The sequence below is a fragment of the Sinohyriopsis cumingii genome, chromosome 5 (assembly GCF_028554795.1).
Source record: "Sinohyriopsis cumingii isolate HCF-2022 chromosome 5, ASM2855479v2, whole genome shotgun sequence".
NCBI classification, from domain to species: Eukaryota; Metazoa; Mollusca; class Bivalvia; order Unionida; family Unionidae; genus Sinohyriopsis; species Sinohyriopsis cumingii.
The window spans coordinates 62,709,296-62,726,713 of record NC_142965.1 but is presented as its reverse complement, the minus strand read 5'-3'; the positions used below and the strand labels follow the sequence as shown (position 1 = coordinate 62,726,713).

The 17,418-nt window shown below is 36.2% G+C and overlaps 1 protein-coding gene across 6 annotated transcripts in view; it reads right to left on the bottom strand.

The window, feature by feature from the left end:
- Positions 1–1,160: 1,160 nt before the first annotated feature.
- LOC149799304 (calcium-activated chloride channel regulator 1-like) overlaps positions 1,161–17,418 on the bottom strand; it is a 25,204-nt gene continuing 8,946 nt past the window's right edge. Inside the window, exons 6-14 of one of the 6 annotated variants that reach the window (XM_089958612.1) lie at positions 13,858–14,085; positions 12,257–12,553; positions 10,571–10,792; positions 9,969–10,239; positions 9,362–9,523; positions 7,947–8,153; positions 6,857–7,312; positions 5,503–5,589; positions 1,161–2,280 (exon numbers count right to left, since the gene is read on the bottom strand). In XM_089958612.1, coding sequence (XP_089814738.1) covers positions 5,510–5,589; positions 6,857–7,312; positions 7,947–8,153; positions 9,362–9,523; positions 9,969–10,239; positions 10,571–10,792; positions 12,257–12,553; positions 13,858–14,085 — 1,923 coding nt within the window. In that variant the 3' untranslated portion in view covers positions 1,161–2,280; positions 5,503–5,509. The remainder of the gene's footprint in view (positions 2,281–5,502; positions 5,590–6,856; positions 7,313–7,946; positions 8,154–9,361; positions 9,524–9,968; positions 10,240–10,570; positions 10,793–12,256; positions 12,554–13,857; positions 14,086–17,418) is intronic. The other 5 variants (XM_089958613.1, XM_089958614.1, XM_089958615.1 and 2 more) reach the window with 5 other exon arrangements.

Below are 17,418 nucleotides of genomic sequence, written 5' to 3'. Positions count from 1 at the left end.
ATAACATTTTTAATCCATGAAAATAAATGACAATCGCCTGCCATTTTTGTAGTATTATGACTGCGTCAGGCAACGCTTGGTCGTCATAAATTTCCCTCGACAGCAAACTTATTGGGGCAAAAAGCTGAAAATAGTGCACATCCTCGTGACTCAAGATTGTAAATTTAAAGTCTTGACAACATCACCGAAAGATTTTCTGTCTTATGAGTCAGTCATATAAATATATGCGGTTGTCTATGACTACGTTAGGTTTATATATTTCGCACATTTGATGTTAAGGTGGAATCTATAGTCTTGCTCTGGATATAAAACCGTATTATTATTTGAAAGAGCTTGTCATGCGTAGGATTACATACACGTGACTGTTTGATAAACAGTCCAAATGATATGTCAGTCTCTAATAATTCTGCCACTCATTTCTATGAAAATTACATCGTATGCTATCAAAGTCTGATATAAATGCTTCATCTAATCCATCTACTTAAGCCACACGCAGTGAGAATTTGTACGTGTGCTATTGGTCAAAAATTACGGTCATAGCCATTGGCTGACGAAATTTCAAACCTTTTACTTAGGAGGCCGATAAATCTTTCTTTGTTGTTTTAGCCTTACATTCTATATCCAATAATCAAAATTTAAAACATTCATAGACTATATTCAACAAATATTGCAACATAGCATGTGTACATATAGGCTCGTTGCAGAGTCAAACATGACAGTACGGAAAGTCTTGTCAGTGAGCGGTCCAATTTACGACGCGATATCTCGAACTGTAGAGCTGTAAAATGTGCGAAGGTGTGAAAAGAGATGAAGGGCTGAAAGGAGTGACGGAATGATAGAGCTATGCTGTATCTTCGTGTTTGCATCGTACTGAATGTGTCGTTTTAGCCGTAGCTATAATTTGCAATCGGTTGTTCCTATAACATTTTGATCTCATTGTGTAGTGTTTTTATATAAAAATAAATTACATTTATTTTAGAGGAATAATAAGCAATTATTGAGATGATTTTTGAAAGCCTGTGATTTAGTACAAAATTAGCATCTATTTTCTTTTATATGTATAAAAAGACTGCTTATTCATTCATGTGTCATAGCACAACGTATAAATAAATATAGTAAGAGATAGATTAACTTTATTGAAAGTCGATGAATATTTATACATAACTCTAAAAATGCATTGTACAGAATATTCTACCAACCAACACAAAATAACTCATCAGAAAACATATGAATTAGGAATTGCCGTTAAAGACTTTGCTTTTGAGACATATTTGGTTTGAGATCCCCAGATACCGAAAAATATCGTTCAGTGCTAAGAAGGAAATCGTTTGGGCATACTATTCATAATACACATGAAAACAAAAGAGTAAATGTAAAACATTGCGTATTTAAAATTTCTAAATTTCATATTTACGAGCCTGAGTTAGTACTGTGCACACTACCAAATTTTATATTTACGAATTCGCGATATACATGTGCGTACTCAGTGCGTTTAGCATAAACATGACTCTTGATGATGTAATGGTAATGATATGATCAAAACTGTTACGTCGCTACGGGCAAATCACCAGTAATAATTTCTTTTCATCTTGCTTGATTACAATATTAATTACTTTTTATGTGGACTGGACACAACATTAGTTACTTTTCATATTGACTGGATACAGCATTTTTAACTTTTCATATTGACTGGGTACAATGATATTTACTTTTCATATTAGCTGGGTACACTATTAGTTACTTTTTATATTGACTGGCTACAGTATTAGTTTATATATCTCAAAGAAAATCGTTTCAAAGTACGACATTTGAAGCGATTAACGAAGAGAATCAAATCTTAAAAACGCTAATGTTATTCTCTGCAAGTTACGTTGTAAACATATCAAGAAATCATGTTCGAATCAATTACCAAATCATATCCTACTTCTACTTTGAAAATAGTCCTTTGTAAAGGCCTTACTTTTGTAGAATCTATTTACAATGTAACATTTAAGGCACGAGTTTATGAAAAAAATGTAAAAGCACTCTGGCTATAAAATGCCATGATATTGTTTCGTGTTACTTATGATCGATGATCTTTCTCATAAGAATACGTCTAAATTCTTGTCTATTTGTTTCATAAATTCTCTTTGGCAACATTAGGCAATTTATAGCACGTTCCGTTTCTTCTCGAGCAATGTGCTGCTTTCTCGTTTCCTCTCGTAGAAAGAGCTCCTTTTCTAACTATTAATTAGGTACTTCGAAAGGGTCGTATCCCGTTTATTGCGTACTTCTACGTCACTGCAAATAAAACAAAACAGGCACATTTGAAAATACAAAGTGTCCAATGACCTAATGCTGGTACTAGCATAGAAAATAGAAAATGTCCAATGTCCTAATGCTGGTACTCATATAGAAAATTACATTTACTCCTTATGAATCTGAATCAGGTGTAAACAATATTTACGTAGAAAACCAGTGGTAATATATGAAACTAACCAACTCTTTAAAAGTATGGTACACCAGACAGTGAGTTGGAACGGTGTTGAGTACAATTCGTTGAAATTATTTAAGAATCTGTTGCGAAATGTACAGACTTTATAAATATTACCAATTGTTTACAAAACAACTAATTAGTTAAATCATATATACTATTCGTCAATAGGAAGTTCTTGTATGTATGTAAAGCCTGGTGCCGAAAATTATTTTCGTTCGAATTTGCAAACACTTAAAGTATTCATATTATCAGGACAAAGTTCGGACGGTTATTTTTATTGCGTGTGATATTAAAGGTAGTCAATGAATTATATCAATGCTTTCATATCATTCTTATGTGTATGATATCGTTACAAACAAGAGGTCTCATAATAACGAGCGAATCTCTAATTTCACACATGCACACAGATTTTCTTTAGTTCCACATTTGAACGACTCATTAGCATGCCTTTTCGAGCCGGATATTAGCACTTAACGCTATGTAATACAAACTCCAATAACTAATGCAAATAATTATTCTCATCTCAAATACAATACAGCTATACCTAAACTAGTCAAAACATTCCCTATGTAAAGAAATTAGGGAGGGTCCATTATACCAAACTAATTCATGGTTTCATTAAGTAATCTGAAATCTTATTAATATCGCACATTATCACGTCACCTTGTAGACACTGACATTGTTAGCAGAGAGAGCCTGTGGAAGATCATGGCCAAGTACGGATGCCCAAGAAAATGTATCACTATGATGGTATGGAAGCTAGAGTCCGGAACAAAGGTGAGATATCAGATCCCTTTCCTGTCTCAAACGGAGTGAAGCAGGGCTGTGTACTGGCGCCAACACTTTTCAGTCACATGTTCTTAGCCATGCTCACTGATGCCTTCGGAGATGGTGACGTGGGAATTAGCATCAGATACCGAATTGATGGCAAACTGTTCAGGTTCAGGAGGCGCGGGGCAAAAACTAAGGTCACAACATACATCATCAGAGACTTTCTATTTGATGATGGCTGTACCCTCAACGCTGGCTCTGGACCTGATATGCAAAGCAACGTTGACAAATTATCTGATGCTTGCACAAATTTCGGCCTTACGATCAACACAAAGAAGACTGAAATAATATATCAGCCAGCCCCAGGAAAACCATATGCTGAGCCAAATATCACAGTCAACGGCTACAAAAAGAGCGCAGTGAACAGGTTCACCTATCTTGGCAGCACTCTGTCCCAGAATGTCGTAATATATGACGAAGTAAATGCCAGGATTGCAAAGGCCATCGCAGCATCTGGCAGACTACAAGCCAAGGTCTGGAACAGAAGAGGCATTAATCTTCAGTCAAAGTTGAAAGTGTACAGAGAGATAGTACTCTCTGTGTTTTTATACATTTGCGAAACCTGGACAGTGTAACAGCGCCATGCAAAGAAATTGAACCACTTCCACACTACCTGCCTCAGAAGCCTACTAAACATCAAGTGGCAAGACATGATCCCGGATACTGAGATCCTTGCAAAAGCAAACTTTTCCAGTATCTACACCATCTCGATGCAATCACAGTTGCAATGGGCAGGCCATGTAGATCGCATGCCAGACCACCGGCTTCTAAAACAAACTCTTTTATGGCGAGCTTCAACAAGGAATACGCAACAAAGGAAGTCAGAGAAAACTATACAATGACACCCTGAAAACGTCCTTGAAGAACTTTAGCATTAGCTATGAAACGTGGGAGTACTCTGACTAGGACAGGGTCGTGTGGCGCTGTTCCATCACTACAGGTGCTGCAGCTTCCTAGGCCAACAGGACAGCCGCGGCAGAATAACGGAGACAGGGCCGGGAATCCCGAGCCAGTTACCCCACGATCAGCGTTGCTATCATCCCATGTCCACAATGCCACAGAACATTCAAGGCGCACATCGGCCTCATCAGCCACCTACGCACCCACAGAGCATTTCTTCCCGATAAAACACTGGATGACTAAAGTGGTCCTCATCGACTTCCTGGATGAACTACAGATGTATGTATGCATGTATGTTTGTATGTATGTATGTATGTATGTATGTATGTATGTATGTATGTACGTACATATGTAGTTCGTCCTGGAAGTCGATGAGGACAACTTTAGTCATCCAGTGTTTTATCGGGAAGAAACGTATGTATGTATGTATATATGTAAGTATGTTTATATGGATGTATGTGTGTGTATGTATGTATGTATGGATGGATGGATGGATGTTTGTATGTGTGTATGGTATTATGTGTATGGTATGGTATTAAATATCATCAAACATTTATATTAATATTTATGCATTTTTCACGATTATGATATATGTCATCAGATGGACTTAAAAGTTACATTATTCGCAGATTTTTCATGTGGCTTAGGGATTAGTTCGTCCGTCTCGAATTCAGGTTCGAACACCGGCCGAGTTATACTAAGCGCTTATAAAAATATTGTACTAACAGCTGCCTCGCTAGGCGCTCAACATTAAAATGCTAGTGTTAAGACTGGTCGGCCTGGTGTCAGGATAATATGACTGGGTGGGACATCATTCTACATGTCTACTACATGAGGTCTCACAGCTAGATATTTCTATAAACTGCCACACTGCTGACATCGTAGCAATATGACTGAAAAAGTGTGTGTGTGTGTGTGTGTGATTTGGATTTTTAACGTAGATTTAACAATTTTTCAGTCATATCGCTACGATGTCTGCAGTGTGTCAGTTCATAGTGATATCTAGCACTGGGGCATCATGCCGCTGACATGTAGCATGATGTAGCAGTCACATTATCCTGACACCAGGCCGACCAGTCCTAACACTAACCTCTTAATGCTGAGCGTCAAGCGAGGCAGCTGTTAGTACCATTTTGTAAGTCTTTGATATGGCTCGGCCGGGGATCGAACCCACAACCTCCCGCATCCGAGGCGGACGTTCAAACCACTAAGGCACCAGAGCGGTCTGAAAAATTGTTAAAGCTACGTTAAAAATCAAAATCACACACACACACACACACGCGCGCGTTATTCACCTTTCATTTAAGTATGTGATTGTGTCACCCATGCTGTCTCAGTGTATTTAAAATGGCTGGTTGGTGCGATTGATTTCATTGTTGTTCCTGTAATCAATACAGTACATGTTTTAAAATTAAAGTAGTTCATTAAATGTGGAAATATATAACTAATGAATTTTTTAACGGACAATTACTATAAATATAACATGGATGAGTACTTTTCTCGAGTTACTGCAATATTGCGATATATACTGACAAAATATTTACTGACATTTAGAGCCTTAAAACAGATAGTCTGAAAACATATTGTAAGCAGCCATGCTGAAAGACATGGTGACTAGTGTGTATGATAAGGAACAAACACCAACATCTATGAAAGGCATTTTATATTTTAGCCGTAATATAAACAAAAGGACATGTGCGTATAGATTGTTTAGCTTATTAATTAGAATATTAGATGTTTAATTTAACCAAACTAGGGCGACCGCTCCGGTGGCCTAGTGGTTGGAGCATCCGACTCGGCTGCGGAAGATCGCGGGTTTCATCCCCAGCCGAGTCATACGAAAGAGTCATAAAATGGTACTAACAGCTGCTTCGCTTGGCGCTCAGGATTTAGAGGTTAGTGTTAGGACTGGTCGGCCTGGTGTCAGGATAATGTGACTGGGTGGGACATCATGTTACATGTCTGCGGCATGATGCCTCAATGACATCACTATAAACTGCCGTACTGCAGATATCGTAGAGAAAATCCAAAGCGCACGCGCGCGCACACACACACACGTGCGCGCGCGCGCGAGGGTATTATATTATTAATTTAGCCTAACAATGATATTATGTCTAAAGTAGCCTAACTAGGATATTATGTCTATAACGAAGCCTATCTAGGGTAAATATGACTAACTTAGCCTAAACCAGGGCATTAGATGTCTAAATTTGCCTTTAAGGGTACTACATGTCGATGTTAACCTGATTAGCATTTTATATGTATAACCCAATCAAACCAGGTATTATTTGTCTAATTTAGCCTAACTAGGGTATTCAATGTCTAACGTAGCCTCGCTAGGGTGTTATATATCTAACGTAGCCTATGGTCTTATTTGTCAAAATTAGCGTAGCTAGTACATTAGATTATTGTATCATATGTCTAATTTAGCTTAACTCAGGCAGTGTCTTATTTAGTCTAATTAGTTCATTAGAGACCTAACTAGCTATTTATGTTATGTGTCGAATTGAGCTTAACTAGGATATTATGGGACGAAAAGAAAAACTAACACGCTGCATACATTTGGATATAGAATGTAAATGCTCATCTGCCATTGTATTTACATTCAATCCATTAATATCAAGGAAGATGTAAGTACTGTACTTTTACCGTTGTTAATCATATCCATTCGTCCAGATTTCTTTATCTTTATGTACAAGAACAATCCACCAATTACAAGACCGAGTAAAGCAGCAACCACCACGACAACGACAATGATTATTGTTGTCCTCAATGTGTTCACGTCATGTTCCAGTTGCCCATTGGGATCAGGGTTTTCAATTACGATCACGGTAACGTTGTCTGTGATGTTGAAGGAAGCAGCTCTTCCGAGAGTTACGATATTAGACACGCTTCCCTTGTTGTTATTTCTGTCCACAGCGCGGATGCCAACATACCAAACTGATTCGTCCTTACTGGATCCAGGTTTACTTCCTTCAAATGCCAACTGTTCAGTCTCGCCAGAGGCCTTGGGCACTATATTACTGGTGTTGAGAAGCGTACCCGAGTCAAAGTCGTTGAGAAGAGTATTGGTACTGTTTGAGGTTCTAACCTCGTAATATTGGGCTAAAATCATATATATATATATATGTGTGTGTGTGTGTGTGTGTATGTGTGTGTGTGTAACGGCGGTAAAGATACTACACTTAACTCACTATCACTTACTCCACTAAGACATCTACGCAAACTATCAAACCGCTTTACACGGTTAGACTATGATACGCAACTATTAATTTCCGACATGTAAGTTCGAGTACTTTACTCGAAAGGCTGTGTGATTTAAAGACCCAAATCAAATAGAAAAGAATCAATAACTGATATCATTTATCATTTACATTTGTTAGCATGTAAATTAATTCAATACTACAAAAAACTACAGATCTGAGATTTGCGACCACTCAAAACAAGATACAGTATAGCCTGCTGTCGAACCCTGAAACACACACACACACACACACACACACACACACACACACACACACACACACACATATATATATATATATATATATATATATATATATATATATATATATAGATAGATAGATAGATAGATAGATAGACAGATATATATATATATATATATATATATATATATATATATATATATATATATATATATATATATATATAGATAGATAGATAGATAGATAGATAGATAGATTAGTTCAGTCAACTCTGATCTATGTGGCTTGTTTACCTTGACCCAAGTCAAAGTCTTCCCCTGGCGCTGTGAATTCAAGGACAACTGCATTAGTAGTTGCATTCGCAATACGTAGATCCGTGATTGCATCTGGCGGGGAAGTGTCGGGGGCTGAAGAGCTGTAGTTTTTCACCGTAAATTCATTTGGAATAATGCTCCGCATGAAGGCTTGAATAGACTCCAAGGATGATTTTTGTTCTTCGGCTGCAGAGAATTTTTTGCATCAGTCATAAGCTGCATGTGATGGGCTTAAGAACGAGAATATAACCTCACTAATATAATATCCACATGACCTCATTAATATAATATCCACATGATCTCACTAATATAATATCCACATAACCTCACTAACATAATATCCACATGACCTCATTAATATAATATCCACATGATCTCACTAATATAATATCCACATAACCTCACTAATATAATATCCACATGAGCTCATTAATATAATATCCACATGACCTCACTAATATAATATCCACATGAGCTCACTAATATAATATCCACATGAGCTCATTAATATAATATCCACATGACCTCACTAATATAATATCCACATAACCTCACTAATATAAAATCAACATGAGCTCATTAATATAATATCCACATGACCTCACTAATATAATATCCACATAACCTCACTAATATAATATCCACATGGGCTCATTAATATAATATCCACATGACCTCACTAATATAATATCCACATAACCTCACTAATATAATATCCACATGAGCTCATTAATATAATATCCACATGACCACATTAATATAATATCCACATGACCTCACTAATATAATATCCACATGAGCTCATTAATATAATATCCACATGACCTCACTAATATAATATCCACATAACCTCACTAATATAATATCCACATGAACTCATTAACATAATATCCACATGACCACATTAATATAATATCTACATGACCTCACTAATATAATATCCACATGACCTCACTAATATAATATCCACATGACCTCACTAATATAATATCCACATAACCTCACTAATATAATATCCACATGAGCTCATTAATATAATATCCACATGACCACATTAATATAATATCCGCATGACCTCACTAATATAATATCCACATGACCTCACTAATATAATATCCACATGACCTCACTAATATAATATCCAAATAGCCAGATACATGAACCAAGTCAGGACGATCTGGAACAGGTGACATTAAATATATTAATGTGTAGCTTTTCCTCAACATTCTTGAAAAACCATGACCTGTACATTTTTGATCCTCAAGATGGACATCACTTTTGGCCTTTCCCGTCTTTATTAGACATAATCATTCATATATGACTGAACTATGTCAACATGAGTATAGATTTGTCCTCAAAATAAGGTATCAGAAGGGAATTGAGAACGTTCATACCTCCCGGTACTATAGGAGCTCTTTGACCGAATGCTGAGGAATAAGTCACTGTTCCCTCATCGCTGGACACCATGATCTTCATGTTGTATCTTCCATTACCCGTAAAGTAACTCTTGTATAGGTACGTTGTGTACAAGCCGTCATTTTCCAATAGGTCTGCCCCTTGAGGAAAAGAAAAGATTGATTTTTAGGTTTGATATTTGTATCCGGTTTCCTGTTTCTTTTTACTACATACATTGATTAGCCAGCTCTCAAAATGGAACCAATTACAAACGGGTGGGCTTTATTACTTTCTGTGGAAAATTGCAATTTTTTCGGGACGATTGGTAATGCATAGCTTTAGAAGCCCAAAATTATTAATAGGATTCAATCAGAAAACTAAATCTAAAGATGTTATAATTGTAAAGAAAGAGAGGCAAAATATTTGTAAATATATGTAATGCAAAGAAAATTGTGCAATTTATAATATATGTAATGATGAAATAAAAATTGGTAGCCAAAATAATAAATGTCAACAAATTTCCTATATATTGTTATTATAAAAGACTCCATTGGTTATTAGAGGCAATTAATCTTTCAATTAATTTCTCAGCCTCATGTCTCATACCTCTTCCTGTATCGTGGAGAGTCAGGTTAACACTTGAACCGTCTCCGCGGATGAGCATTCCGGTAACAATTGCATTTAAAACCGGAGATCTTCCCTTTTCCACATCCACGTATAGGCGTATGGTAGACGAAGAAGTAAAATCGACTTCAGTATCGGACAGCCAACATCTCACACGTATGACATCTGCATTTGAACCACGTGGGGATGATGTAACGTAGACGTTGTAGTTGGTTGCTCCGGAAGAGGAAAGACTATAAGAATATGCACCAGGCTGAAATAGAACAGATATGTGTAAGTTTGCATGAATATATCCATTCGTTCACAATAGGGAAAATAAATTTTCGGGTCAGATATAATTTCCAAAAACAGCAGTGTGCAAGGTTCTTAGGATGGTTTCGACCTAAGCATGCATTTTATTGATAAGACGTATCACCTTCACAGGCTGTGATTGTTCATTTGTACACATTTATTATTTTAAGATATGTTTTCAATCCCTATTTTTTTTTTTTATCCAAAGGAATAATCTGTAGTTATGCTCATTTCTCCTAATAATATTGTTAATTATGAATTATACATTTCAGAGAGGCAGAAAGAACATATACCATTGTCAAAGTTCCATTATTTCCGCATGCGATATTTAGTGTTCCCGTGGACGTTATAGTACTGTGAGCTTTATTTCCGTCGGGACAAACAACCGTCACTAACACCGGCGATGATGATGTTGACGTCACCGTGAACATGGTGTCCTTTCCAAGACCGTAATCAACTACAAATGTTTCTGTGTAGTTCTCATTCGCCGAGGCGATTTTGCTGTATGATATTATCTGAAAGAAATACATTTTGAAAAAATCAAGTCTTTATAATTGACGTTTTTATTTAATTCTTAAACTGAAAGCTGTCCTAACTGTATTCAGGAAGAATAGTTTGATATTTATAAACACAACCTAAATGATATCCATCGTGGAATTCATAGACATTGTGAAGTTAAGGTATTATAATATCAAGCCTACTCAAACTTTTTTTGAAGATCAGAAAACAAGAACAAAACTTAACAAATAATAATAATAATAATAATAGATGTATGTCCCGACTACATTCACACCGAAATCGTCTTGCTGACACTAAGAAATCTCGGTTCAATTCACAAAACTACAGACGTCTTTATTGAGAGTTTGGCAAAGAGAAAATGCTTCAAAACACTGCGGGCTATCAATTTAATAAATTAAGCCGTATATTTGCCTAACATTTGTTGCATGTGTTTGTGCCGACAATTGTATTTGAAAGGAAATAATGAATGCAACACATAACGAAGAGACTAGAATTGCCCTGAAATGAATGAATGCGTACCTGACAAAATTGTTTCAGAGTGTAACAATGCATATGTAGGTATCTATTTCAATTAGACAACTTTCTTCAAGTAAGCATGTAATATTACTAGCAAACCTTCCAGTAACTGCTACTGCAGATGAAAAGAAGTTGGAAAACTATTTTACATATGGTAAACATGAACATTTAACAATTTGAGAGGACAGTCCACTCAAGCATAAGCTGTGAAGAAAATGTAAGAGGAAATGTACCAAGAAATTTCCTTAATATTCGGCAAGGCAGTGCTAAACAAAAGGTGAACATATTACTTGAATCCTTTCCTATCAAATCGAATGGTTGCTAAGGAAGCTAAAGTGCTCAACCCTATAGTTACCAGTTTAGAAACGGATTAAAGATATTTGATAACTGTCGGTCAAATCGTTCACGATATGTTACAATATTATTTCGATTTAAATGAAAACAAACTGTTTCGAATGAGGGTTCCAAATTAGGATTTTAGTTGAAGAGTTTGTGAAAACATTCTGAATCAAATAAATCTGTGCTGCAAGTAAGAGTATCAAACATACCATATAGGAATCAAGTTGCATTCAACTGGTAAAATATTTCAGCTTATGCTTTAGTGGACTCAATATTTCATTGGAACTAGTTGCAAAGGAAGTAAAACAATTCGATTACAACACAATCTACCAATTAGATTACAGCACCATCAATTATTTAGATTACAGCACCATCAACAACACAGCTTTGGTGTATAGATTCAAACGCTATTTTGATGACAAATTATTTGTCTTAACAAAAAGACAGTCAATAAGATAGTCAATACAGAGTGTATAATAACTGACAGACGATGCACAGAAGTCCATTCTATGAGTTCTTGTGTGTGCTTAAAAATTTCTACATGAATATTGACTGCTGTTTTTAACAATAGAACATTATATTATAAAAGGACAATATCCACTAACAGTTCCTGGAGTATTCGTATCTGGAATTGCATCGCCGGATATAATGACTTGAGAGAAGACGTCTATCAATGTAACTGACTGTTTCTCTAAGAATGCTAGAAAGGTTCCTCCAGTAGCTTGAGCCAGTTCTTTCAAATCCTGTTGCGCGCTCTCATTGACTGCGATTGTATGGACCACAATTCCAGCTTGTATCAGAACATCCGTGACATTTGCAATGTAGGGTGATATGTTTTCTTCTCCGTCAGTTATTAAGATGATCTCGCTTTCGTGAGTACCCTTTCCACTAGCTTCAAATAACTGAAACATACACATGACTTGTGCGAGCAGAGATTTATACATACACGTGTATAAGATCGTGAGCAAGAAAAATAAGACGAAAAATATAGATAAACAATATCTCAAACAAAATTATTTAGTGATTACATCGAAACAGAAATTTTGTAGTGTGTCATTGCTTTTTATATTACTCTACAAATTTACCCACGAATAACCATACAGCTTTAAATAGTCTTTTGACGGGCTTTTAATACATTTTCTGTTTCCGGATTAGCAGTTTGAGTTAGAATATTGAAAAATAGGTGCAGGACTTCGTACCAGATAAATGTATATACTAATATATTTCTTCAAGAACCCAATCTAGAACTCCAATGTGATTGAATGGCTGTACTTTTCTTACACGCACCTGCTGAAACGAAGGGTATTTACGCTGTAAATGAAGGACTGAAAACAAGTCAAGCTAGCAATATTGCTTGAAAATGTATGGCTCGTTCATCCAAAGCAATCCAGCCGAAGTTGTAATGTTTTTCTATTCCTACTTGGTTTTGTCCTAAATCTAAATGATTGTGTAGATAGTTTGTTTATTTGAAGTTAATTAAATAGAGTTTCGACAAAATCTATTATCATGATAGTGACGTCTTGTAAACATTGGGGAAGGAGAAATCGTCATCCAGGTGATATGTAGATTATATTCATGTAATTGAGGCCGAAATTATTTAGATTCGCGGGCACTAAAGGTTTCAACTACGCCAAAAAGTGTTATGTATAAGCAAATTGTAATTTTGAGGTGATCAAAGCATATTAGACTTTTCAGTCCAGTACATAAAACGATCGGAAAAAATATTTTGATCGTATAAATGTCTACAGTTTTATATTTTATTTTAACGTCGTTATACATTAGATACCAAACATTTTGTATTGGCGGAGGGCGATTTTTCTATCTAGGTATATTTCTTGTCTTCATTCCTTATTCATATTCCATCAAATAATATAGTACGCATGGCTGGACCATACTATAATTTTTACGGCCCTGTAAGACAATGTTTCATTTTCTTGTAAACCAAGCCCAACCTCATTCTGCGGATACAATTGTATGTGCCTTAGTTTATTATGTGATATAACCCGATGTGCCCTGAAAGTACCAGTACCATTTTGCTGTCTGCATTTCAATACATCGGACTTTCGTGCATGTCCTGCTGGTGAAGGAGAGTTGATATTTTCATCCTTAAAATTATATACAGAAGATATCAACTCAAAGCCCATAACTAATTATCAAGATAATAGAAGTTCGTTGCTGCTATGTTGAAAACAAGGCTGAAATTTACCTCCTTTGCTTTTAGCAGTCCCTGGCCGATTCCTGTTCCGCCTTTGGCAGTTAAAGGCAATATGTTGTTTTTAAGATTTTGACGGTCGGTGTCATTTTTTATCTCAGTTAAATGAGCCAGTATTGTTGCAGATGAGGAAAAAGAGACTATTCCCAGATAGGAAGAGGCCTGGAGCAACACGTCAATGATGTATTGTGCAGTCTGCTTCATTTCTTCTATGCGGGTCAACTATATTGTCATTAAATAAAAAGGCTGTCAAAAATAAACGTGAAAACAACATAGACTCATTGCAACAACAATAGCTACTACTACTACTACTACTACTACTACTACTAATACTATATACACGATAGAAGACGACTATTATTCTGACCGTTGTACATTATATAACGTGTCGTTTCTGCGCAATTGACACTGCATGCTTGAGTATTAATACTAATGTACATTAAAAAACCTCAAGTATGGTTCTTGACTTTTAAAAGGTATTATTAAATATCTACATATACCAAAATAAAATGAAAATCAGTCATGTGTGATAATAAATGAGGACCTAACGTGAGAAAAAGTAACCTGTGCAAGTCAGATGAAACTGCATACGTTACGTCAATCCATTAGTACCGATATTGAAACTTGCACCGACCTGGCCAAAAAGTGTATCCAGGAACGGCGTTTGGAGGTGGCAAGTGGGGCGGCCGCCCCAGGCCCCGCTCTTGAGGGGGCCCCGCGCTTCAGGCCTTTGGTCGTCCTTATGAGTTTGTCAAACTATATTCTCCGGTAAATTGGGAACGCTGATACAGACGCACGTAATGCATGCAAAGTTGCGAAGTCAACTTAGTCAATTTCGGAACGCAGTTAACAGGTTGCAGCACAGATGCAACCATTTTCTCAACGCCACTAGCGGACAACGGCTGTTCGATAACTTGGATCACAGTTTTTCACTCTGGCCCCGTGCGGTCATGGTCAACCCTAGGCCCCGCGTACTCCTAACGCCGCCTCTGAGTGTATCTGCCATAACTGTTATATATTATATCGCGCTAATTAACATTTTCTGCATATTTGTATATTACCCAGACGTAATTCGTATTATATGCATACAGCTATATTCCTCAAGTTGTTTTGAATTTTACAATATGTATCTGTGAATTACCATAGGTAAATTAGGTATTGGTAGGTATTGTTAATTCAAACGCAAGGGAAATTCCCCAAAAAATCTTGATAATGTATAACTATCTCAGAATTATCATCACGCTGTCGCTGCAAATACCTTTATCTACAAAAGTCAGTTTGGGTGGACCTTACAGAAGAGAACATGGTTCCAGCAAATTCATGCGGAACACTAATCCGTTCAATTTAGAACTAGCCATGAATCGTTCCCAATGGATACACATTGCAACCACTGAATTAATGCTTGAGCAAGGAAATACAGTGTTGAGCGATTTAGAACAAGTATCCAGATTCATCCGGAATGTGAAACAGGGATTCTTATGTTTTCATTATTTACATAGTATTTTATTGATACAAGGGTCATTTCCCAAACGAAATTAATTGACATGTATAGATTTTGACTAATAATAACAAAGTGTAGACTCATCTACATTTAAATAGAATAACAGTATTGTGCTAATGAATCCCTGTCAAAGATTTGTGTTCTTATTGATATATCATTGTATTTCATATTAAAGATTTTGTTGTGAAAATTTGCATACGTAATTCAACAATACTATTGAGGTACTGAAGACAGATTTGTTGAATTTGGGCCAAACATACCAAACGTTATAGCAAGATGAATTAGTATATGTCACATACGTAAAAACATGCGGATGTCATAGTTCAGACAGCAAGGACCCAGACAAATAAAATATACAACGTTAAGTTTAGAACTGTGAATTGGTTTACATTATAATTGGTCAGCTGTAAGCCATAATTTATTGATAGTTTTCTAATGATCATTTTGATCTCACCCCAAAACAATGATAACCACACCCTACTCATTACCATAGAGCATCATATAAAATAAAAATATCACTATTGACACCTACCCAATGTGAATTAGTGTTTTCCTTTCTTAGCACAAACAAACACTTTCACGAGAAAATAAAGATTGAAATGTCAAGGTCATTTGTCTGGATATCTTGTTAAATATCGGCAATATTACAATCAAGCAAGCAAGGACAGGCCAGCAGACATACTGTAGCTTCTGGAAACTATATAGCTCCAGGCCATATATGTAGCTTGACAAATCAATACAGGTGTCATGTTGTAACCTCTGTGCCTTGTCTATAGTTTGGCTAATCAATACAGGAGTCATATTGTAACCATTTATGAGTTATATTGTGACCCAAGTGCCTGGCCTATAGCTGGCTATTAGACGGGTGTCATATTGTAACAGAAGGAATCGTCTATAGCTTGGCTAAGGCACACAGATGTAATATTGTAACCTCAGGTATCGTCTATAACCTGGTTAATCCACAGACGTGCCTAGTTAATCAAAACAGGTGTCATAGTGTAACCCCATCCCTCGACAACAGCAAGGCAAATGAACACGCGTGTCATAGTGTAACCCCAGGCCTTATTTGTAGCTCGGCTAGTGAACTCAGGGGTGATAGTGTAACCCCACACCTCGTCTGTTGCTTGGCCAATGAAAACGTTTTATATTGTAACCCTAGGCCTCGTCTATTGCTAGGCTTATGAACACGTGTTATATTGGAACCCCATGCCTAATCTGTTGCTTGGGCAATGAGCCCGTGTTATATTGTAACCCCAGGCGTAATCTATTGCTTGGCCAATGAACACGTGTTATATTGTAACCCCAGGCTTAATCTGTTGCTTGGCCAATGAACACGTGTTATATTGTAACCCTGGTCAATCTGCTTGTTTAATTAACACAGGTGTCAAAATGATTACGTTGAAAGCAACCACCCATAAACGGTTGGAGGGAATTATATTTATCAAATACAAATACGAAGCGTACATTCATTAAGTTTATTGAAAATATGTTAGCTCAAATGACTTTATATAATTAATAAATGTTACGTCTAAAGCAATTAGCCATTGAATTTTTAGTCAGTTAATATTGGGATACATGTCATACAGTTCATATTATCTGAAATAATTTATAGACTTCATCCGCTTGAACCCCAAAAAGAAAAAAGGCATATAATTTAAATGACGATAATGTTAGTGTCAGGTAATATCTAGATACTGGCTGCATACACAAAGTTTACCCGAATGCTTATAAATTTCGCAAGCAACAATTTGAAGTATAATAAGGTAATTCAATATCTAGGAAAAAAATAAATTTGTATTGTCTGCCAAATTAACTATACGGAGATAATGCTATTGAAGTTCTTCCGATACAGGGATATCTGCCGGATAAACTAGGATTATCTGAAGTAACTATATAGGATCTGAATGTTTATAAATTTGCGTGCGTTTTAAGTGTATTCCAAACACACAAACTTAATTTATATCAAGTCATTCATAGATATTGGCCACCAGTAATATATGGTCACGTACAGGGAAGTTAGTTAATGTCAGGTGATTGATACCTGGTAGATAAAC